At 40.1% G+C, this 23149-nt stretch overlaps 7 protein-coding genes and 2 long non-coding RNA genes across 10 annotated transcripts; 2 read left to right on the forward strand and 7 right to left on the reverse strand.

The window, feature by feature from the left end:
* On the reverse strand, nt 1–2983 carry LOC116915813 (E3 ubiquitin-protein ligase RNF115). Its single transcript, XM_032920943.2, has 8 exons — nt 2814–2983; nt 2512–2634; nt 2309–2420; nt 1995–2184; nt 1770–1930; nt 1524–1687; nt 1307–1455; nt 1–1169 (listed from the first exon to the last, which is right to left on the reverse strand). Exons 1-8 carry the CDS (start codon nt 2892–2894, stop codon nt 866–868), a joined length of 1284 nt encoding a protein of 427 aa, XP_032776834.1. The 5' UTR covers nt 2895–2983; the 3' UTR covers nt 1–865.
* A 126-nt stretch (nt 2984–3109) lies between these two features.
* On the forward strand, nt 3110–4501 carry LOC123469964. The gene has a single exon (XM_045169347.1). It carries the CDS (start codon nt 3687–3689, stop codon nt 4488–4490), a length of 804 nt encoding a protein of 267 aa, XP_045025282.1. The 5' UTR covers nt 3110–3686; the 3' UTR covers nt 4491–4501.
* A 630-nt stretch (nt 4502–5131) lies between these two features.
* Nucleotides 5132–6032, reverse strand: LOC123470206 (larval cuticle protein 65Ag1-like). The gene is made up of 3 exons (XM_045170200.1): nt 5913–6032; nt 5679–5830; nt 5132–5586 (listed from the first exon to the last, which is right to left on the reverse strand). Exons 1-3 carry the CDS (start codon nt 5919–5921, stop codon nt 5229–5231), a joined length of 519 nt encoding a protein of 172 aa, XP_045026135.1. The 5' UTR covers nt 5922–6032; the 3' UTR covers nt 5132–5228.
* Nucleotides 6033–6869: 837 nt separating this feature from the next.
* Nucleotides 6870–7769, reverse strand: LOC123470207 (larval cuticle protein 65Ag1-like). Its single transcript, XM_045170201.1, has 3 exons — nt 7629–7769; nt 7366–7517; nt 6870–7269 (listed from the first exon to the last, which is right to left on the reverse strand). Exons 1-3 carry the CDS (start codon nt 7635–7637, stop codon nt 6912–6914), a joined length of 519 nt encoding a protein of 172 aa, XP_045026136.1. The 5' UTR covers nt 7638–7769; the 3' UTR covers nt 6870–6911.
* Nucleotides 7770–9374: 1605 nt separating this feature from the next.
* Nucleotides 9375–11641, reverse strand: LOC116915833. The gene is made up of 4 exons (XM_032920966.2): nt 10930–11641; nt 10644–10822; nt 10272–10408; nt 9375–9949 (listed from the first exon to the last, which is right to left on the reverse strand). Exons 1-4 carry the CDS (start codon nt 10930–10932, stop codon nt 9915–9917), a joined length of 354 nt encoding a protein of 117 aa, XP_032776857.2. The 5' UTR covers nt 10933–11641; the 3' UTR covers nt 9375–9914.
* Nucleotides 11642–12388: 747 nt separating this feature from the next.
* LOC123470208 lies at nt 12389–14704 on the reverse strand. Its single transcript, XR_006643847.1, has 4 exons — nt 14420–14704; nt 13131–14335; nt 12969–13006; nt 12389–12822 (listed from the first exon to the last, which is right to left on the reverse strand). It is a non-coding gene; the product is annotated as an uncharacterized LOC123470208 (long non-coding RNA).
* Nucleotides 14705–15815: 1111 nt separating this feature from the next.
* Nucleotides 15816–17776, reverse strand: LOC116915825 (papilin). Its single transcript, XM_032920959.2, has 6 exons — nt 17577–17776; nt 17218–17430; nt 16863–17132; nt 16539–16760; nt 16229–16477; nt 15816–16110 (listed from the first exon to the last, which is right to left on the reverse strand). The coding sequence occupies exons 1-6, from the start codon at nt 17632–17634 to the stop codon at nt 16079–16081; spliced, it is 1044 nt and encodes a 347-aa protein (XP_032776850.2). The 5' UTR covers nt 17635–17776; the 3' UTR covers nt 15816–16078.
* A 132-nt stretch (nt 17777–17908) lies between these two features.
* Nucleotides 17909–18863, forward strand: LOC116915829. The gene is made up of 2 exons (XR_006643848.1): nt 17909–18333; nt 18441–18863. It is a non-coding gene; the product is annotated as an uncharacterized LOC116915829 (long non-coding RNA).
* LOC116915822 (E3 ubiquitin-protein ligase Bre1) lies at nt 18789–22859 on the reverse strand. Of its 2 annotated transcripts, none has more exons than XM_032920954.2 (13): nt 22710–22859; nt 22340–22550; nt 22098–22284; nt 21845–22033; nt 21665–21786; nt 21372–21605; nt 21184–21309; nt 20944–21117; nt 20650–20873; nt 20147–20557; nt 19599–20067; nt 19338–19530; nt 18789–19259 (listed from the first exon to the last, which is right to left on the reverse strand). In XM_032920954.2, exons 2-13 carry the CDS (start codon nt 22493–22495, stop codon nt 18886–18888), a joined length of 2859 nt encoding a protein of 952 aa, XP_032776845.1. In that variant the 5' UTR covers nt 22496–22550; nt 22710–22859; the 3' UTR covers nt 18789–18885. The 2 variants fall into 2 exon arrangements, with proteins under 2 accessions (XP_032776845.1, XP_032776844.1); XM_032920953.2 differs by having other exon boundaries at nt 20147–20560.
* Between the last annotated feature and the right edge of the window lie 290 nt (nt 22860–23149).

Genomic DNA, 23149 nt, shown 5'->3' on the forward strand with positions numbered 1-23149 from the left:
AACTGACAAACTCACAGTTGTATTTGTTTTCCCGCTCCTTGCTTCAATGGAACACACTCATATAAACTAATCTGGTTTGAGACTGACACGACTCGATAATTTGTTTTCTCTTACCAATTTCAACAACGGAAGGGGTTAGATAAAAAGAAAGTTCAAAGGATATCGTGAGGCTCTGCGCGTTATTCATTTTCCTTATTCATTTTTCCCTCATTCCAATCGCCACTACTTTTTATATTCATAGTTAGCTTGATTTCTAATAAAAATGGGAGATTTAGACTCGGCTGCATCAAAATTTACCCAGTGAAGCGATTTCTTCTCAAAAATAATAATAAAAATAAATAATAATAATAATAGAAAAAAAAAATCGTAATAGGTAAAGGGAAAACGATAGTTAACTTCACCACTAATCAAAAAGATACACATTTTACATGGGCCAAGTCAAATAAATCGTGACTGAGTTAATTCAAAGAAAAAACTAGGTTCTTTCACTCGCAAATTTGACGAATTTTAACAGGGTGAAAATACGCACAATCCACTAATTACGAAAACTGAAGAATAAACAATCCGGAAGTGCCACGTAATTGGGGCACAACTCTAAACTGGAGACGACAGTTTTCTCTCCTTCCGTTTTCAGTAAACTGGAACTTCGTGTTGTATACGGAGTGTTTCTACATGTAAAACACATTCAGTCTGTAGTCTCATTTTACAATATGTTGGGCGCCGGAGTCACTGCCTTGACAAATGCAAGATTTATCCGTACAGCGTGCGAGTTTCTCCAAGGGATAGAAAAGTAAAGGGAATTTGGGTAGAGAAGAGCTATGGTCTTGTTATTTTCTTGCAGAAGTAGCTTATTCCAATCATCGGTTTAATCATAATCGTCTTCAAAGGGATTCGGTTGGCCACGGCCTCTTCCCGTTGGACGATGGTGAGTCCGCTGATGAGCACTTGCACCGTTGCTGGAGTCTTCGTCTTCGTCATTGCTTTCCTGACCTCCCGGCCGATCTCTGCTGCTGCGTAAGTTGTAAGAATGTTGCCGGGCAAAAGGAGAGAGAGGACTAATTGAAATCTCACGCCCCTGCGGCTGTTGGGACGACGAAGCCGCTGAAGAGGATGAATGATACGGGGAATTGGACGATGACTGTCCTCCGCTAAGCGCGTTGGTGATTGATCTAAAACGTTAAGCCATAGCTTCGTTAACTTGTTCTATTAGGAGACAACAGAGACACAACGAATAAATTTGTGGAACAATGTTTTTAAGTAGTAAACTCCAAGAAAAGCTGAAACATTGATATAATAGTTTTCGTACCCAATCAAGGAAGAAATGACAGATCCGGCTCCTGTTTGGGCATGTCTAGCACTGTTCAACCACGAAATTCCGCTGGAACTGTTGGTGTTATTGCTGCTGTTAGATGACGTACTTGGTTCTGGGGCAGATGCACTTTCGCTTTCCGCTGACTTTAAAATGGAAAAATAAAGAATTCAGACAAAGAATTAATTAGGGTTTTTTTGTATGCTGAACCTACCCCTGAGTCATCGTTGAGAGCCTTCCTACATATTGGGCAGGTTCCGTGTAATTGCAGCCATGGCACAATGCATTGTGTGTGATAATAATGCTCACACACTAGTTTTCTGACTGGTTCAGCAAGTTTAAAATCTTCCCAACAAACTGAGCACTGCAAACTTTGTTCTGTGATCGTTGAATAAAACGTAAGTCTTCGTCTGGCTAAGAAATATGTACACAGCATATTTGGAAATGATTTAGAACTAACCGATTTGTTGCTGGTCGATCTCAACAGTAGGGATCTGAGAGATTTTATCTTTGGCCATAGGTGGTGGACCAGTGCCATCCATTTGATTCAATAACTGCGTGATAATAGCATCCAAGCCTGCGCGGCCGAAGGCGTAATCACCAGGATTGCCATACATGAACCTACGACAACGTTCAGGGTTAGCAATGTTGGATTTTAATCATACTGTTCATTGAAACTACTTACATAGGTGAGCCTTGAGCTTGTAACGCTGCTGGATCAAAATCAAATCCCGATAGGTTTATAATGAATTCCTGAATAATATTTTCCAAGGGAGCCATTTGACGATCGCTGTTGGTTCTTCGTCGAGTCGACCGCACAGGCAGATTAAAAGCGACATGTTGTCTTCTTCGTCGTGTTGCTGTACCGCTGCTAGCTAAACAAAATAAGTTCGTAACATTAATAATAACAATTGGGACTGTTGGCAATGATACAAACAAAATAATAAAAACATAAGATGCAGCTACTACACATGTTCTAACTTAGAGACACTAGTATACCTCCAGAAGATGTGGATGAAGGCTCTTCGTCTTCCCTTTCACCATTACTGGCAGCTTGTGGTGTAGTATGGTGGGCATCACGTAAACTACCAAGAAAGTTATGAGTGAAGAGCTGAATAAAAGAAGAAACAATAAGTATGAAGAATACTCTTTGAATCATAAAACAGGACACAAAAATCTGTAGTTGATAAACAAAAACTTACTTCTCCTATAGATGTAACCATTTCAGCATCTCCATCATCGCTAGATTCATCGCTGAAGGACTGTTGTGGTGGGAGCTCCATTTCCTCAATGAAGCCACTGTTACATCTTGGACATTTGAAACCCTATAGTTAAGATTAGATTAAAATATAGTCTTTGTATTCCTCTTCAGTACTATGTAATGCTTCAATTTCTTGACACGTCCCAAATTAGTCTCCCTTCCCTTTTTTTTACGACTAAGGGAACAAGAGAGCAGCTGGAAACACAATAAAACACATTTCGGCAATCGTCTATGTATTCTTACCGGAAGGACATGCGGAATTTCCACGTTACATCGATGGCAAAAGAACCGGTTGGATGAGTTTGGCTCTGAAACAGCCGCCATTCTTGCAGAAAATTGAAACAAATAGTCCTATCGTAGGGAACGACAAACGAACACCTAACAGACGGACTCGCACTCGAGACAAAATACCAGATTGGAACTGATACGATTTCGTCATGACTTTGGTTCATAAGTTTGTTCGTAGATGGCGTAGTGGAATTTGGAATTCGGAATAACCCATAACCCATTTCGTAACAAACAAAAAAAGCGATATAATTATTAAAATTTTTATTTTACGATTTTAAGATTTTAATCCTTTTCCACGCCACCACGTTAAGCTGCTCACCCCAATAGACTTTGCCCTAAGTGTCATATGGTTGATTAGTCCTTTTAGTCCAATCTTTTGTGAATGAAGAAAGAAGCAGAAAATCTCAACTTGTACAGTTTACTCAGTTTGAGACATGTTGATTAATTGTTAACAAATTCTTGATTGCTGTTTAGTTAAAAAAGATAGCTGACATTTATTTTTAGCAAAGGCGCATTCGTGCCTGTAAATAGAAACAACATGCAAGCACCGCAACCCTCCTTCCTAGCAACGGTCGCCTTGACAATTTAAATAAACGTGACACGTAACGTAATTGGGATACCGATAAACGAACAATGACGGTAAAATCATACGCACTTAAAGCAGAAAAAAGAAATTTTCCATATCTTCTCCTTCGAAGATACAAATACATTACCTGGAGAAAACTGACTTGCGGAAGCAAACCATTGATGCACTGTGTACATAAATGTCATCGATTCCCCATCCTCCTATTTAACGTTGGCCGAACCCATTGAATAGACAGCAATAAAATGTCTCCTTACTTCTCGCTTTGCAAGAAAGCAATGATTCGTTCGAAAGAATTTGAATTTTACTACAAACAGGACGCGAGCCATGGGGCCATTCTGAAGATTGCCGAAAAGGCGATAGCTGCTAACAGGATCTATGTCACTCTTGATGTCGCCATAGAACTTTGCGAACGACTGGAATTACTGGAACAACTTTATCAAGAGTTCAGACCCCTACCGGAGAATGGGCAGCTCGGCTACCAGGAGATTGTGGAACCGGAATCGACATACCAATTGGAATTAAGCGTCCGTAGACATCGACAAAATTTGCAGATTACGCAGAGCAAAAAGAGATTGACGCGCGGGCCACCTGATAACATTAACGTACCGGACATGAGCGATTTCCGTCAAGAACTGGTTGAGCTGGTGGAAAACTTGTCAATCCATTGTTTTGAACTAGGTGTTGAAACGGATGAATCCGGACTGTCGAAGATGGTTCGAGGTAATCGGATCGCTGTTATCTATTGCCCTGTCCGTCCGTGGCCATGGACACATTCGTATCAAAGGCAACAACTTCTCCTTGATCCGCAGTTGGTTGGACTGATCCTTTTCGACCGTAACGTTCACAGAATTCGTCACTACTGCGAGCGTGTCTATCCTGATTTGATGGTGGATGCTTATGTAGACATTGACTACGATCACGACGAATGGAGTGTCTTTTACGAAAACCTGAAAGTCCGCTGGATTCGTCGCGGTCAACAATTCCGCATCAACGAACGACCTGGAACACTGTCTCTGAAACACGAAGATCAATGGTTTACTGCATAAGTGAACTGCAAACCCAGAACAAACCAGATGTCTGTTTTGATTGTTCGTAATTGCATGCTGATGCATTCTGATAATAAACATTTGATGAGTTTCAAATAATATAGTTTGTTTTGTTTTATTCATTTGGTTTCACTACTCGGCAATGCAAAGCTGAGCTACTCTCGAATTAGAGTTTTAAAAAAAGCCATATTATCTACCAATCTGAACACTATAATTACAACTAAGTTAAGGTTAAACTTAGTTAACCCTTAAACCGCCGTCAATACCTCACCGAACGTTGTCTTTCATGAAACTGGCAACTCGGAAATCGGTGACACTCAGATTTTTAGGTTCGATTGACCTCCGGATGTCGATAACTCATTGCCGCACATTTGATGGGATCCTGTGGCTCTGATGAACTGAATACACGTAGTAGTAACGAAATGGCATAAGAGGATGTTGCCAGGTAAGAAATTGACGACCATACGCACTGATACTGGCAGGTACATTCAAATTCCACCACAACCACACATCTGGAGCTTTCGTTGAAGAAAATAGTTGTACCGAGTCACAAACTGAAGCTATTCTCTACGAATGTTGACATCGGTGTTATGTCCTTAAATCCTTGTGTTGCCGGATTGTAGAATACAATCCATAGTGTGTAAGATATTCTATGAGTTTATTTACAACGATGCATTCCATAAAAAGTGCACAGAATACATTGAAATAATTTATGTGCTTCAGTCAAAGAATTATTCTTTAATAAATTTTGAAGCCCTTTCCGTTGAAGGGAATGTGAACTGGGGCAACGGGGAGTTCGTATTCGTGGACGGGGGCGACGGGGAGAACGTATTCGTGGACGGGAGCAACTGGGAGTTCGTAAACATGGACGGGAGCAACGGGCAAGTGGTCACCTTTGGGTTGGAATCCAGCGTTATCAGCAGCCCAGGTCAAAGTGAATTTCTCGCCTTCAGGGGAAACCCAGTAAGAAGATCCCTTGTTGGTGTTGCCAAAGACTTCCGCGGTGTATTCCTTGCCGTAGTCATCGACGGTAGTGACGGTGAATTTCTTTAGCTCCTGGGCTTCCTCACGGGTGGTGTAGTCAGACTGGGCGTAGCTATGATATACAAATTACGCGATTTCTTTTAGCACTTTGCGGAGGTATGAATGGCAACAGAGAGAGCTGTAAGTGAAAACGTAAAAACATACTTCCACTTTCCACTGCCATCAACGTTACGCTCGTCAGATTGGCCGGTGACGGTGATTTCGGGGTATTTGGAGTCCTTCTCGTACGTCTTTTCGTACGGTTTGTAGCTGGACGGAGCGGCGGCAGCAATTGCCAAGACAGCAGCGATAACAAACTATGGGAAAATTATTAAGTTTAAACATAGTAGATCAGTTTGAAGTGCAAGTTAAACAGGAGCTAACAATGTTACTCTTTACCAGTTTCATGTTGAATTCGGTTAGTTTGCAGGATAACTGATGCTTCTGGTGTGGCAAGTGTGTGCTTATATAGTCCGGTGAAGGGAACAATCTATACGATCGACTGACCTATTTGTACTAGACGAATCTCAGCAAGATAAAGTTTCGTTCGGTGAGGTCCGAGAAAACCCTTCTCTTTGTCAGTCCCGTCTCGCTAAGCGTCATGCATATCATTAGGTAAAACATAAATCTTGATTTTCAAATTAGGTAATAGCCCAGTTTTGATTCGATGTTCGATTTTTTTTTTCTGTATATAGTATGGTATAATGGCCTACCTTAATCATTCACGCAAAACCTGGTGTTAAATTCATTAAATCTAACATTTACAGATGGACCCGTCAAGTTTTTAAGTACGATTTGACTTCAGGAGGAACCGCCTGCTACCTATCCCCTTATGACTTGATTCTTACCGGAGAAGTAATACTAACAGTGACCCTGCGCAATGGCTTAAAAATGCCCTTTCAATGCCGCAATGTTAGTCTGCAACAAAAACTTTTACTTAATTCATAACTGGGCGATAGTACCATAAGTACCCAATTGTTATTGGGGTTTGCGAAATTACTTTAAATGTGTGCAATTTTTATACTTCATCTCTGTTTACTTGTTATCAATTATTTTAGTAAACTGTGTTCCAGCTGACATCACTATTAAATAGTATTGAATTTTCAATGTTTAGCGATAATTGAACGTGTCTCAAAGACGCTTTGTGTCAGCTTATCGCATAGAATACTGTAGAATGGAGTTTCAAATATTTCGAATTTCTCACATATTTCATCATCTGTCAGTTGGTGTATTGAGAATTAATTACCTTATCTCTGATTGCCTCTTTTAAAGTAGAACAAAAATCCATACTTGGTGCTTATATACTGTACAACAACGCATTCCATATAAATACGTAGCATAGAAGTGCGCATAGAGTTTGTTGAAATAATTTATTGTTTTCAATAAAAAAATTTTGGTTTAATAGATCTTGAAGCCCTTTCCGTTGAAGGGAATGTGAACTGGGGCAACGGGGAGTTCGTATTCGTGGACGGGAGCGACGGGGAGAACGTATTCGTGGACAGGGGCAACTGGGAGTTCGTAAACATGGACGGGGGCAACGGGCAAGTGGTCACCTTTGGGTTGGAATCCAGCGTTATCAGCGGCCCAGGTCAAAGTGAATTTCTCGCCTTCAGGGGAAACCCAGTAAGAAGATCCCTTGTTGGTGTTGCCAAAGACTTCCGCGGTGTATTCCTTGCCGTAGTCATCGACGGTAGTGACGGTGAATTTCTTTTGCTCCTGGGCTTCCTCACGGGTGGTGTAGTCAGACTGGGCGTAGCTATGATATCATATAAATTACGAGGTTTCTTTTAGCACTTAGCGGAGGTATGAATTCTAACAGAAAGATTTGTGAGTGAAAAATGTAAGAACATACTTCCACTTTCCGCTGCCATCAACGTTACGCTCGTCGGATTGGCCGGTAACTGTGATTTCGGGGTATTTGTAGTCTTTCTCGTACGTCTTTTCATACGATTTGTAGCTGGATGGAACTGCGGCAGCAGTGGCGATGAGGACGGCGACGATTAACTTTAGAGGTCAAATTTGGTAGGTTATTTTTTTTGTTGTAAAAATGTGAAAAGTCAGATGTCACAGCTGTGATTTCAGAACCTGGTTTAGTAATGGACATGAGTGACTTACGAATTTCATGGTTGGATACTTTGGTTAGCTGCAAGTAACTGATGTCTTTTGCCTCGGACACCTATGTTTTTATACCTACGATGAAAGCTGTAAGACACGCTCTAGTTTTAGCTAACACACACCCCACTTGATGCCCTTTCGAATAGGCACATTCTCCGTGATTTTATATGCTAATGAGTTTCACGGAAAAACCACTTGGAATCTTTCCTACTGACCATAACCTTATTCTACCATTACTTTCAGACGCGATCGTAACATTATGCCCCTGACCGTCATATCCCAGCTTTCTATTGATTTCTTTTCACTAGCGACTGTAAAACTCATTCTTGTTCGGCTTGGAGAGGTTGAAATACTTTTCTTTTTCGTGCTTCAAAAATTGTTTAAACAATATGTAAACAACCTTCAATGTTATACATTTCTTTCACGAGGCTTCTCGTTTGACAATAATTCATTCATTCATGCATGCACTTTCAACCATTTTTCCAGAAAAGAGAAATCGTTTCTGTGAAATCTATTCCAATAAACTTGTGTATCTTTTGATTCGCAGTAAAGACAGGATTTTTGAAATCAAATTTTAAGAGCAAAACTCTAATCAATACAAAACTTATTACATCGATCTTTAACACTCATGACATAAGAGCATTCTTAAATCTGCTACCAAATTATGTTAAAGATCTGTAAAGCAAAAATCTTATAGTAAAAAGCTACCCTTTAATTTAATGCAATAACTGGGGAAACAACCTTCGCTTCAAGACGAAGGGTGTTGCTCGATAGCTGTGGTCAAGTAAGAAATGATTTGTCTCAACGATTTGCGTAAACACTATTAGGTGAACAACGAAAAGAAATTACCTTGACATTCGCTTGCTGAAGGCATTTCTCCTTGAAGCACTGTAATCAACCTGGCTACCACACAAGACGTCACACTAACCGTTCTTTGAAAACATTTAGTAACATCCACTTCCGACATCACCTTTTTTCAACTAAACAATTCCATTAAGGAGACATTGAACTGCGGTTGAAGTAACCATCAATATCTTCTCACAAATGGAACAACTTAAAAAGACCAATACTAGACAGAGAACATGCATCGTTTGATATCCTGAGACGATGTGCTGGGAACCCATTACTGATAGGCTACTACAGCACTCCTATTTCTACTTCTGTAAAACGTAACGTCGAAATCAGAAAGAAAATGAGTGGAGGAGAGGAGATCATTTGCTGTATGGGGGCGTAGAGAAGCAAAGGATAGGTTTGGAGAAAAAAAACGGAATTTAAGATCATATTAATGGATAATCATTCACTGCCGGAAGCGTTTTCTGTCGTTATAGGACAATATCAGTAGCCTATGTCCAAGGACGTCGCCATTAAGCGTACTACTTGCAAAAAGGAATATTTGAAGGATATTTGTCCTCGTCCGGCTCACCGATTTCTCAGCCTTCTGTTTGCACGTCACGATGTAAATCCTTAGGCTTGTCCTATTCTCATTTATACAAAGAAAAAAAATTAAACAGTGACTTTAATTAGTTAAAGATCTTGTGGTTTTCAGATTGTTCACTGATTCAGTCTGCAAACTGGAAGTGATCACTTCATGAGAATGATATTGCAATGACAGTGATTAAGAAGAAGGTATGTTTCTTAAGGCTGAATTACAAACCCTTAAATGTCCGTCTCCACAAAATTCAGTGGCAAGGTCCTATCCATTGAATCGAACATTATTGTTCTCATATAGGCCATTAAGAAAAAATGAGAGGTTGGAATACATTGTATTTGCTCCCTGTTTAAAATATGTGTGCCATTTTCTTACAAGTTTAACGAATTAATATTTAATTTTTAAATAGGAAAAGAACAGTTGTACGCGTAGAAATGAAAACAGAAACTGCGTCGCTTATGCAATCCATGTTTTTCAGGGCTGGAATGACCCTACATTTTCTGGGGCAAACTTGAATCCGGGTCGTAGTGCTCTCAAAGGTCGGAAGATAAAATTTGGGCATTCAGTATGGTTTGTCAAAATTGGCATTTAAAGTCTACTTACATGTAATCGTAACTGCCAACGCCGCTTATTTTGTCTGCTAGATGGCACAATTTTAATGGACCTCGTACCTAGGGCTCGGCCCCGTCTCAAATCGGGAACACCGCATTCCCTCCCCGAAAAAAAGAGAATCGGGGAAGTTCGGTGCAAGGAATTTTTTTTTCGGGTGTGGTTCAGTGCTAGTACCGGTGCTACACCGAAAGCACCGCTCCAGCCAATGGGGGTCGTCTTGTCAGTGACTTTGCCTCCATTATTTATTATGGAAATGTTCGTATCAGCTTCAATTTATGATCTAAACGCATACATAAATAAAATACCTTAAAATGATATAAACAATAATGTAATATTAATAATGTAATACATTAGAAATAGATATGTGTGTATAATACATATTTTTTAAAGTGCTGAGGATGTGTGTAGTTTGTAAATAGTCTCAGATTGGTAAAATAAATAATCTTTCATACGGAAAAAGAGAAGAAAAAGGTAAATTTCGCGGTAGATATAGGAAAGATTGAGAGGAGAAAGCGTAGGTATAAGGGTCTAATCGGGGAATGTTAACTGGGGTGGCCTTGCATTGAAATCGGGGATGGAAACGAGCATCGAAATCACCGCACCGATCACCGAAATCACTGCACCAAAAATAAAATCCCCGCATCGAATCAATGAAAAAGCTTCCCGATCTAATTGGGGCAGGGTCCTATTCGCACCGTTTCGGAGTAGGGCAATAGCTTGGTTCTGGCTGCCGCTGTTCCTGAGGAAAACAAAATTGTCAGGTATATACCAGGTTTATTCTGAGATAGGCGGGAGTACGACCCTCTGCTTGCTTCTTTTGACCTTTCGTAGCTTATCAAGCGACGAAAACAATTAAAATTTAATGCTGGATAATAGGTAAATCGTTACGTGATATGCTACGCTTATATTATGTCAATAACAAGTTGGAACGTCGAAGCATTTAAAAAAAAATTCAAATAGAATTGTTTTCATACTTAGATCTATGTTCAGGAATTGGAGGAGGTGTAGGTAAATAGACACGGTTGGAGAGAACTCCTTCTTCAACAGCGATTTTGTCGACAACGAAAACGGGAACATTCTCAAGTTCGCGCAGGTGCATTGGAATAGCACATGCGAAGACTAAAAGACTCAGGAATACACTCAGCCTACCGTACTGAATCGAGCAAAAGAATTTTTACTAAAAATGGCGTACATTCAAATTAACCTTTGGTGCAAGTATTGAGTTATAAGTATGGAGTATGTGACGGATGCCAGACTTACCATTTTAATGTTTAATTGAAAATGCTATTTTATGTGAGCGATGATGTCAAATTGTGTCGTTAGGAACTTCGGTTTTTGCTGTCGATTCTTCGTTGTTTTATATACAGATTCTGTTCAAATGAATTGACGCAAAGACTGTAGCACATGACAGAACGGAGTGCGTGCAAACGATGCAAGTGTGTACAGTCACCTTTCTGAAACGGGTGGCGTTACCAACGAGCGATAGCTGACGGTGACGAATCAAAACATTGCACTAGGAATGACATCTGTTGAAGTGAGGTGAACGACGCATTTCCGGAATGAAATCCAGTTCAGGAACGCACCCTGTGTATAATGAAATCGTTGCGATACATAGGACATCCACGAACACATTTAGTATGTGACTGTGCTACACACTGTCGGGCTCAACGTTCACAGTTTCTAAAACTATTTATCACGACCGAGACTGGTTGAATGTGTGTGCTCACTGCCATATTTACGTGCGTTGGCGAGGTCATTGGCCATTGCGTGCACGAGTCAACTGCGTGAAATGACGTAGTTTCCTTTTTAAAATTGAATTTAAAGATGTTTAATAGTAGGGCAGAAACAATAAATATCCTATCGCAATAGCACTGGTAACTTCCCCGAAGCAATGCCAAAAACTGGAAATGCAAACGTTCGGTGTTAAAGATGAAAACAGACTGAGAAGAGAGAGAAAACGGCCCACTTCAGCTAATTCAAAGAAAATGACCTGTTTACTCCATCGAATTTTTCGTTCCATAACCCCAAACTTTTAGGCCGGCAACAACGCAATTTTACGACATGGAAAGAAACTGAGAATGGAGGATAGGAGATCACCTGCGGTAAGAATCGCAGTGCAGTGAGGCAAAGTCTGAGTTCAATTAAATAAAATGTAAGCTCTTCTAAATGGCATACATACTCTACTATTCAATGACTGAAGTCTGTTAATATGTCCGCCATGACGGGTACCAATTAAAAAGAGGAGTAAGAAATAATTTCCGTTCGTTACTTTTTTTTTTTCCGAAATTTTATCCTGGGATTGACTTCAGTCTTGTTCGTCATCATCTGTTTGGATTCGGTCGGGAATATGAAGGCAATACCTTCTAATTTTTCAGTTCTTTGGTCGAAAAAAAAAACCGTTCCGTTTCCACAAAATTCGATCCCAACGTTAATTTCATCCAATCAAATATTTTTTATTAACACCCACCATTTAAAAAACGAGTGCTATAAATGAATTGTATTTAATCCTTTGTTTTTAATAGACTGTATGACATTTTCAACCAAACCCACGTAACTAATATTGAATTTACTGAAAATGAAAAGGACTTTACGCAGAAATAAAAGAACAGTGGATCACTTATTTATTGCGAAAACTCTGGAATAGGGAGAGTATCCGTAACGAATAGTTTGTGGCTGTAACACGTACTGTTGCGCGACAACTCAATAAAAAGGCTAAAAAGGCAATTTAACTTTTGTATTTGGCTAATCGCCAAGATTCCGCATGCTCGTTATTCGAATGCATAGACCACACTAAATTCCCAAAACTGGCGAGAGTGTAAGGTGTAAAGGATAGGTCAAGGCAGTTTGATGGATACGGGTCCGGGAAGGACAAAAGGCCCTGAGGGAGCTGGAGCATTGACATAAGGCTGACAAAAATACCACTTGATAGCTTCTTTGCAGTCAAAGTTGTGGATCTTATCGCAGAAGCCGTATCGCTGGTTGAAAGCAGTTCCGGACACGCACATGTAATTGATACGGCGACCGTACGCGCCGCAAAAATGGTAGAGCCTGCACGCAAAATCTTGATCGGCGTAAAATCCATATGGATGATTAGTGCAGTTAAAGGTAAGAGTCACGTTAGGGAACTCGTCCCAGTGGGTCTAGAGTCTCAGCCTGTAAAACATGATGAACATTACTGGTCTCATTTCACAGTTTTATTTATTTGAGTCCGTTTACAGGTAAATAAAGCGACGTGAAAGGCTCAAGAAAATTTTTAAAATATATAAAAATATGAGTGGAAATAATAAAGAAACACATACGTGGTGCAAGGCCGGCAGCGAGTAAACCAAAGTCATAGCTGGGGGTTAACATCAGTCGATTTACAGTTAGGCAAATGAACGAGGACGTGAATAAACGAAAAGAAAATGAGACAGTTATTAATTTAGACGCACAGCACTATTGATCGATCGAATATAACTTACCGGATACCATGAAGAAGAGGATTGCTACTTGACGCAGCATTTTTCAGAATTCTACTTTACGTGAGTGATGATGTCGAGTGATGTTCTGGTTTAGCTATAGAGTCTCCATTGTTTTATATACTAATTTCACATAGAAGGATTGACGTCTAAACTATACCCAATGACATGGATGAATGTGGAAAAAAACGATGTAAACATCTGTTTTAGACGTGTGGCGTTTAAAAACAAGCGGTGACAAACAGCCAATGACGACGACTCAAAAACATGCGACAGAAATGTAGGCTACATCTGCTCAAGTTTATGACAGTTCCGGAATGAAATCCGGTTCAGGACTATATCGTATGCATAATGTGACAACAAAAAAGTATATAAACAGAAACAAATCTTTTAACGGCTGTTTCCACGAAATTCAACGACTAGAGCATGACCTTACTCAACAAAAAGAATTTCGATGATCGAAACATACTAAAACGACAAATGCCTTTCTCACTATGGATTTTTTTCGTTCAATACCCCAAAATTTTCACTGTGATAACGCAACGTCGGAGTACAGAAAGAAAAAAAAGATGAAACGACTCCACATTTTCCAGGAAAAACTTGGAACTGGAACGTGGTTTTGGTTAGAGACCATTTACTTTATCGAATTCACCGGTTATGGCATCGTCCTCATTTTCAAAGAGATGAAATGCTTCACGCTGGTTACTGATAGCTTTAGGTCTAACGTGCGTATGTCCGCTGATCGTATCACAAATGCAGGGCTTAATGAATCCTTAAAACTTAATTTAAATGATGTGTTCCATTGTAGAACAAATATTCTATGCTATAAACCGTTGCCTGACATCGCAGCCACGAGAAATAGGATTGTGTGAAAGACTATTCAATTAATAGCGAGGTGGATTGTTCAAGCATTAAACAGTTCGAACTAGAATTAGTGTAATACTTAGATCTATCTCTCCGGCATGGGGAGAAGATTGGACAGATGGGTACCAGTGGCTTACAACCCCTTCTCATCAGCGGCACGTTAAAAGTCAGAACACCATCGCAGGAGAGGAAAGAGTAGGCTGGAAACGGTATCGATATCCATTTCGCAGGTTCCAATTGTTAAAAAAAACGCCATCGCGGGAGGTGTAGGCGTAGGATCTAACGTCTGTTGAAGTGCAGTGACCGATGCAGTTTGGGAATGAAATCTGGTTCAGGTGTGTATGCTACGCTTTATTAAATCGTTGTGTAAATACGATACGCATAAACACGGGTTAGCGTGGTGGTTAAGGAACGGTTTACTGTCTTACCTATTTGCTGACGTCGTACCCGGTTTCAAAAATATCTTTAAACGTTAAGAGAAATAGGCCAAAATAATTTCCTGTTGTAATAGCAGTGGTAACTGCACGGAACAACGCCAGAACTGCAAATGCACACGTTCTGTGATATCTGGAAAATAAGAAAATGTGATAGGTTGGGAGAGAAAACGCCCCAAACAACCTTTTCACATCAAGGATTTTTTCCGTTCCATAACCCCCAAGTTTTTACGCATGCAACAACGCACTGTCGTGACATGGAAAGAAAATGAGAGTAAAGGATAGGAGATCACCTGCGGTAAAAATGGCTGAGGCAAAGGCTGAGTTTGATTGAATTAATCTCCTATATTTGGCGTAAATCCTATAATTTTCACTAGAGGAGGTGTGCGTAGTATTTTTCAAATTTAAAACAATTCCTGTAGATGTAAGTATATCCACCATCACGGGTAAAATTTGCAAAGAGAAATAGGAAATGACCTTGTGTGCTTGTGTCGCAAGTCTCCAAATAAATTCTGACATTTGTTTTGATTTTGTTCACGATCGTCGCCATCTGTTTATACGTCATGCCGTGAATCGTCGGGATAATACTCTTTGTAAATATCAAATATGGAAACAGAGATCACAGTATTGATCGGCATAGGGAAAAATCATATCTAATATTTTGTCAGATCAGGTCGTGAACGTGAAAGCTTTACTTTATTCCAAGGAACTTCAACCGATCACCACAAGAGAATGATTTGAGTGACTGTGTGGCAGACCTTTGGGTTCAATTGTTCACCTTTTCAAGGACATTTGGACACGTGAACCAAAAAACGTTATGTTCTGGCGCTTCGGTAGTTGCGTGCGTTGCATTGACGTGTGTGTTGGGGACAAAACGTTCAGCTACGCCAGCTGTTACCTTTCGAGTGAAATCGTCAACTGGCAACGTAAAAACGATTCCAAACTGATAATACTAAAAAATGATAACTAGACAGTCCAACACTTCGTAGGGATAGTTTAGTAAACAAATGTCTGTTTTTTTTTTCAAATTTATGTTATTATTTCACCTAAGGTTGTGAAAAGAAAAAAAACTGTCTTCAGCGCACGCGTAGGATTGTATGCCATCACTGCAAGATGCTTTGTTTGTTGGTTTGTCGAAACTCTGCGAAGACAGCCTCATTAAACTGGGAATAAAAGTGCCATTCTTTAAGTACCAAAAATGCTCAAAATGAGGAACACCGTTGAATGAGTTGTAGCTGTCACGTGTTCATCAGACAGTATGATCTCATGAGACCTTTTTTCGTTTTTGAATATTGATATTTACATTTTAATCAAACCGTTATCTACTTCAGCTTGGGATGGTGAGTGAGTTCAGCCTGTAAATTCATTAATAATCAGACAGCAATACAAGTTTCATGCAATCGCTTGGTAAAGGCAGCCAGAATACATTTATCTAAGAAACTATGGTTTCCAACCATTACAATTTTACCAAAATAAAAATGAATTATAACAAGTTATTATACATAGTGAAAAATAGTCTAACGACCAGCAAGCTCACGGTTGTTCGACTTTCATTTCTATAGTATCGTCGGTTCTGTCAATCAGTTCAATTCCTGGAAAAATAACTGTATCCGGAGACTTAAAGAAGATGCGATCAAGGAAAGCCTGGCATGATCAAGCTTCAACGACTTCAACATTAGCTGTACCTAGAAAGAGCAAAATCCGGAGGTGGATCAAAATCTAACGCATTGCAACGTCATTATGTTAAAGGATCTGCTACGTTGAACGAATAGGACAAAACATTTTTAAGTTACGAAATGTTACCTGCAGCATAATTGACCGTAACTGAGTCGGATTCTTCTAGTGAGCCATTATTGTTACACTTGAGGTAGCATTCCTCCTGCGACTTGAAGTTGTTGTCGTTACCACCACAACCAGTGTATATGAACGACGCGCACGTTCCAGTTTGCTTATCAAAGAAGAATCTAGGAATGAAAAGTCGGCAATTGCCAGCAGCTTTTGTCTGCATACAGGGCGACGAAGGATCACTTGAATCAATCAGCTTCTTCAGTCCTAAATGGTTTACCAAAATTCAAAAAATATTTCTCCCCAGAAAATAATTTTAGAGGTCTACCTTGTTCATTGCATCTGGCCAGACAAGCGAATTCGTTTAAGAATAAATTGGGTGGATCAACGCTGGAACAAGGTATGTAATCGAAGTGATCGCATCTTCCTGTCTTGCTGTTGTACGTCCAGCGCCCTTGAGTATTGATTTTGCACCTCTTTGGTCCTGGATTTACAGTACGTAGCGAACAAACATCCAGGGTTTCTTGATGGACATCTCCATGGTCGCTACCTAAAATCAAACCGAAAACAAGACGCAAACATCAGAGTAAGTTGGGACAGCGTAAGTCATTCAGATCAGTGACATAGAGGAAGATTAGTACGCTTTATGTACCTAAGGTAGTTACTCCGGTGGGATTAAACGTTGAAGGCGGATTGCGAGTATCTTGCCAATACGTTGGGTAGTGGTAACATGCCTGCTCACATTCCTCTTCCGTGGCGAATCTGTTGTCGTTACCATGACAACCGCTAAAATCGAAAAGCGTGCACTTGCCAGTTTGCACGTCAAAAAAGAAACTCGGAATGACTGCCCGACAAAGACCTTCGGCTTTTGGTTGCATGCATCGTGATTTGGGATTACTTCGTTTGATAAGTTTCTCTAGTCCTTTAGAAAAGGTTTTGAATTGAAACGGGAAGTTCACGATTAATAGTTTCAAAGTAGGAAATGGAGCGTTGATGTTACTGCTTACCCTGTTTATTGCATCTTGCCAGACAGGCGAATTCAGTTTGGAACAGATTTTCAGTGCCTCCGCAACCGCCATACAAAAACCCTGTGCATGATTTTGTTTTGGCGTCGTAAGTCCAGCGTGGGAAGAAACCTCGGCATTTCTTCGTGCCCTGGCTGACTGGGGGTAGCGAACAAATGGAGACGTCGTTCTCTGATCCTTCTGGAACGTTTGGACCTGACAGTGATAGGACATTTGCGATAAGTTAGATCAACTGCATCCGCATTGCCAAACACTTGTTATTAAAACAAAGTAGCATAGCCAAAATAGACATTGGCTATGCACATGGGTGTACATTGGAAAACAGGAAATACATTACTTACGAGGAATGGCTAGGGCGGTGAGCACGAGGCAGAGCAGGAGAGCAATTTTCCCTAACATTATCGATAAATTATCTCGGTCGACAGAAGGCTAAAATACAATTTTATGACAACAGACTTTCTTTCTTTACGGATGTCGGAGCTCGAGATATTCTCCTTTTGGATGTGTTTGAGGAAGACAAGTGACTAACGTGACCACAGCATTAGCTTGTTCAGCACGATGACACTCGTCTTTTAGCAATATCTAGCTCGCCTCAAAGCTAATAACAATGGAAAAAACAGGAAAAACTAAAAGGAGGTCACATTGCTGTCCCTTAAATATAAATAGAAGGAGGTTAAGTGAAAATCGTGACGCTCACTCTAGACGACGGGTGCCTGTCGAACACATTTATGCAATGTCCCTTTTCTTTGAATCCTGTGGACTTCACGAAACTTTGCCGAAGGGGAACATTGTTTGTCTTGGCAGTAACGGTAATGGTAACTCACATTTTGGTGACTCACGTTGTACCTTTGTCCGTTCAGCACGACAGTAGTTTACATATCACTTCAATTAGAATTAACAATGAATCAGTTTACACTGTCGCAGTCGATACTACAGGCTGCCTTTCAACTCGTACGATTAACCAAAATAATTTTTCCACCTCCACGTCGTATGCAGACGACAATTATGAGGTTTCCCACCCTACTTTAGCTATGGAACTGATTGTTCTTAAACGGAAGACTTTCGATGGATCATATTCATCTCTCAAGCTGTTCAGTGGTAAAGCTCCTTGTCTTCACTAATAGAAAACATATTTTAGTTAATTACAATTTGAATTTCTATTCACAATAGACAATTCAATTAAAACTTTGCCTCTTGTCTTCTAGATGTTTCCCCTATGGCAATACGAGCCGGTGTAGTAGAACCTGTCTGATCGGTTTCTCAACGGAATTAGAGTAGAAAAAGGTTAAGACGAACCAAAAAACAAAAACGAACAAAAAACAACGTTAACGTGTGGCACATGTCCAACTTGTGAGGAAAGCATTGACACAATGAAAAATTTCATTTGAGTACCATTGCCCTTTTCATTGGTGATTTAAACAATTGCTACAGTCGAACATTAATCGTTTCGACGCACAGCTTTCTGTGAATATTCGAAAAATGGTTAAGATTTCTAACCCAGTTCCCTTAATCCCTTTTTCTTTTTGGCAAACTATCTTAACTCTGGAACGATATTCTAGAATGAAACGTCAATGTATTTTTATTTTCTAGCAATGAAACAAAATTGGACATACAAAAGTGGAACGGTGCATTTTGAATCCTCTGGTTTTATCACGACAAATAGAGTCTATGATAGTCATTTGCTCCAAAAGCAGCATTGCATTTAGGACACTTTCTTTGTCTAGTCTCGTAGCGTGTCCGGAGGCAATCAAAACAGAAAACGTGGAAACATTTGGTGAGGACAGCGTCTTTACGCGTCACTTTACACGAAGGACACGTTAGTGTATCCTTGTATTCACGTAGCTCTTCCCGAAGAACTTCGTCGGCCGTGCCAGCTGCTTCTATCTTTTTAAGACGCTCAACACGACGTTTCAACTGGGCAAGTTCTTCGTACAACCGACGTGTCTTGTACGCTTCCGCTTCAAGCGTGCCCGTCTTTTCAGCCACTACTTGTTGGGCTTCTTTCATCTGAGAATGGTATTTCTCTATAGACAGAAGACACCCATACACATTATACGAATTACGGGACGGCCTTGAATTTAAACAGAATATGAAAGCAGTACCTAAATGAAGTTTAAGATCAGCGGCTGATTGGGCGCTCTCGATAGCTTTGCGTTTGTGCATCTCCATGGCCTGTTGTCTAAGCATCAGCTCTTTTTCAGCACAGGAAATGCTACTCTGGAGTAAACGTTCTTTTTCTTCCAGTCGGCGAACGACTTGGTTCTGAGCCTCCACTTGCATATTCAACGTCGAAACCTTTAGAACAAAATATGATACCAATTAAGAGTAAATGTTTTTTAAAATTGACTTTTAACGAAATCAACCTGTTCGACGAGCATGTCCTTCTCCTCTCTTTGGAGTTTGTGCACTTGTTGGGCTTTGATTCTCTCCGACATGAGTTTAAAATTGGCGTCATCTTTTTCACGCAGCTGTTGTATGAGGCGAGAGTTTTGTTCTTGCATGTCCTCAAAAGCCTGACCAGTTACCTCCATTTCGTTCAGCAACGCTTCTTCTTCTTGTTTCTGCGCTGCCACTTGCTTTTGTAACTGGTGAACGCCCTCTTCAAGAGAACGAATCTTGCGTACAGCCTCGTCATCGGCTAAACGTTTGCGTTCCTCACGTTTGCTCTCGGAACTAGCCTGCATCTTTTTCAACTGTTGTTTGAGATCATCTATCTCGAGACGTGCTTTCCGCTCAGCGGCCATCAGCTGGGTCTTGTCTCGAGTCTCTTTGCCAACACCTTTGTACATATCTAGTAGAAGCTTCATTTCCCTTTGATCAATGTGCGCTTTTCTGCAAAGTATACAACAAGAAAATAATAAAACCAAACGTAATTTTAAACTTTTAACTTCATTAATCGTAATCAACATACTTAAGCTGGGCTTTTAGATCACGAACAACTTCAGCTTCGGCATTTTTCTGTTCTTTTATCTTGGCCGCAGCTGCAGCCAAAACAGCAGGATCTGGTTTGGTATCGGACAAATCTTTTTTAATGTCACATTTTTCCTTTTTAATGTCACCATCATCTTTTGAATCATCTGCGGCAGAGTCATCATCTGGTTCTCTTTTGATTTCCGGATCATCTTTGACGAGGCTTGGGTCAATCACATCGCCAGGGAGACCCATAGAATCTGAAGCATCAGCGTTTTCGGCTGCTTCACGTTGCGCGGCAGCGTCTGCGTCACGGGCATCTCGTATTTCTTGCAACGCTTGTACCTTGGCATGAGTTTCTTCTAATTCTCTTTTAGTTTTGGCTAATTCCCCACTCGTTTCTCTATATTTCCTTCTCAAATGACACCGTGATTGGTGGAGAATTCAAGGTTAGACGGCAAGACCTTGGTGGATTTTACGTGTCTATACATCCCGTATACTGACCTCCTATAGCGATGAACCTCTCCCTTAAGCTGTTGGTTATGGTTCTGCAGTGAGGTTATGAGATGGCGCATTTCGCGATTGATGGGTCCCGTTTGCTCATTAGCTGCCAGCTGTTGTTCGAATTCAATGCGTAACATTTCGTACTCCTTGCGCACCTGTGCCAGCATATCTTCTAATTGAATGACCTCGGTTCGCAATTGTTTCTGTCTTAATAATTCGTCACTCTGCGAGGAATAAAAGAGCATATTTGGTAAAGGCAAATAGGAGGGTAAACACAATATGGTTTAAAATTACCTCCATCAACTCGATTTGGCGAAGATGAGCATTTTTCGCCGTGTGCCACTGTTGACGAGCCTCGTCCAACTGTGTTTTGAGGCCCATGGAATCATTATAAAGCACTGAAAACTGCGACTGCAGGCACTTGTATTCGGTAGTCTCTACAACTACGGACTCAGGCAACTGGCGAATCTAAAACATAAACGAAAATTGTTTCGTAAATTTTAACAAATCATATGGAAAGTTAAGCGGTATTACATCCATCTTAAGGTGTTCTAGTTGCTGCAATACATCTCTGTGATTCTGATGAAGACGATCAAGTTCAGCTAAACGATTTGTGGCCATCTCTCTCTGTTCTTCCAATTCTTTATGTTGATCTTCCATCTGTTTTAATATAACTTCAGTAATGCTTGCCAACTCACTTTTCAAACAAAACATTTCAGCACCTTTTTCTGGGAAACTGAGACCACTTTGCTACCAGAAGATTTCTCGGCTTCCACTTGAACACCAGCTTGTTGCTGAAGAACTTTAATTTTTTCAAGTGCCTCTCCCAGGTGATTTTCCAACGAATCGGCTCGATGTCTGCGTTTTTGCAATTCGTATTCTAAATCATCGACTCGGTTTTGCAATTCCGCGGCTTCAGTTTCTTTTGCCGTTAGTTGCTCCTGCATCTCTTTCAACTAAAGCAAAAAAGGATGTTGTGGTAACTGCAAAGAGTTAGAAATGAAGCAAAATTTACCTTCAAAGAAATGGCATGGTTTTTTTCATGAAGGGAAGTATTCAGTACATGGAGATTGCTGTTTTCTGCTTGAATTTCAGTATTAACCTGCTTGATAGCTTCTTCTAGATTGGCAACTTCACCTGGAAAAAAAAAAAAAGGTCAACCACTTGAAAAATAATCAGCTAATGTATGACTAACTATTATCAGATTCTCCTTTTAGGGCTTGTGTAACTTTTTCATTTCTTTGCAGAAGTCTGTCAAAAGCCCTAATTAGCTTTGCAACAGCCCGTTGTGATACTAAAACTCGGTTGGCAAGTTTTTCATCAAGTTCATCCTTGTCCCAGGTAGAAAGCAATGCAAGAAATGATGTTGTAGCTTCACTTTCATCTAATAAGTATAGCAATAAGAATCCTGAGTATTCTGAGAACTATAAAACTGTCATGTTTTGTACTTTTGCTTTCATTTTCATCAGCAGTTTCAGCATCAAATCTTTGTAAAAGAATTCTGACATCTTCATTCAGTTGATTCCAATAACGGTTAATGACATTTAGTACAGCATCATCTTGCATTTGACGCTTCTCCAGCTGCTCAATCCTTTGTCGCAACTCTGCTTCTGTTCTTTGCCTCAGTTCCAAACGCTGTGACATGTAAAGGTTACACTGTGAACTAAAGCAATTATATCTGATTTTTTACCTGAGATAGTTTTTTATTTTGAAACTGAAGAACCTTCATGTCCATTTCTTCCAAAGAAGAAATTGCACCTAGCCTGATGGGTTCAAACTGAACCTTTTTGTACTGAGGGCCAGAGCTGCCTCCAGTCTGAGAGTCTTCTGCTGGACGTTTTGACATTCCTGAGATTCCTTAGCAGTTAAATTCTGCTTTTATAAAATCTAGCAGCAACAGCCTACCACAACAACAAAATATTTAAATTATCAAATGAAAAAACTTCAAGGAAATGACAGTTCTGTCAGAAGCAAAAGCAATGAATTCGTTGCGAGGAGTGCATTCAGTCTCGACTTTTGTTGTTTAAAACGAAGATGGATGAATTTTTTACACAACTTACTCGACAATAAACGAGCTAACTGTCTTGTCAAGTTTTTGTCTCAATATGTTTGGTCATTAATGAATAAAAGACGAACAAAGTTGAGACGCCAAAACTATACGGCAGCCATTAAGCTAGATTTAAGAAGTCAGGCTACAATCAATAAAAATAGGATAAACAGCATCCTGAGACAAGTTTGTTGCTATTTGCTAACTTGATAGTTGCCGTTGCCGATGCCGTAGTTGGCTAACAAGTCTTGGCAAGTAGCGGTGCTTGTGATATTCTTTGAACTTTCCCCGTAAATAAAAAAATGCCGATGATTCTTTGTTCACATAGTTTAAAATACAAATCCCTACTCATATTGTTGCCAACTTTTTCAAATTAAACTGGTCAGCTGCTCACCAGTGGACAGACGTTAAGAGCGACACAATTGTTTTCTGTCAACACTCAACATCAAATCA

The sequence above is a fragment of the Daphnia magna genome, linkage group LG2 (genome assembly GCF_020631705.1).
Source record: "Daphnia magna isolate NIES linkage group LG2, ASM2063170v1.1, whole genome shotgun sequence".
NCBI lineage: Eukaryota > Metazoa > Arthropoda > Branchiopoda > Diplostraca > Daphniidae > Daphnia > Daphnia magna.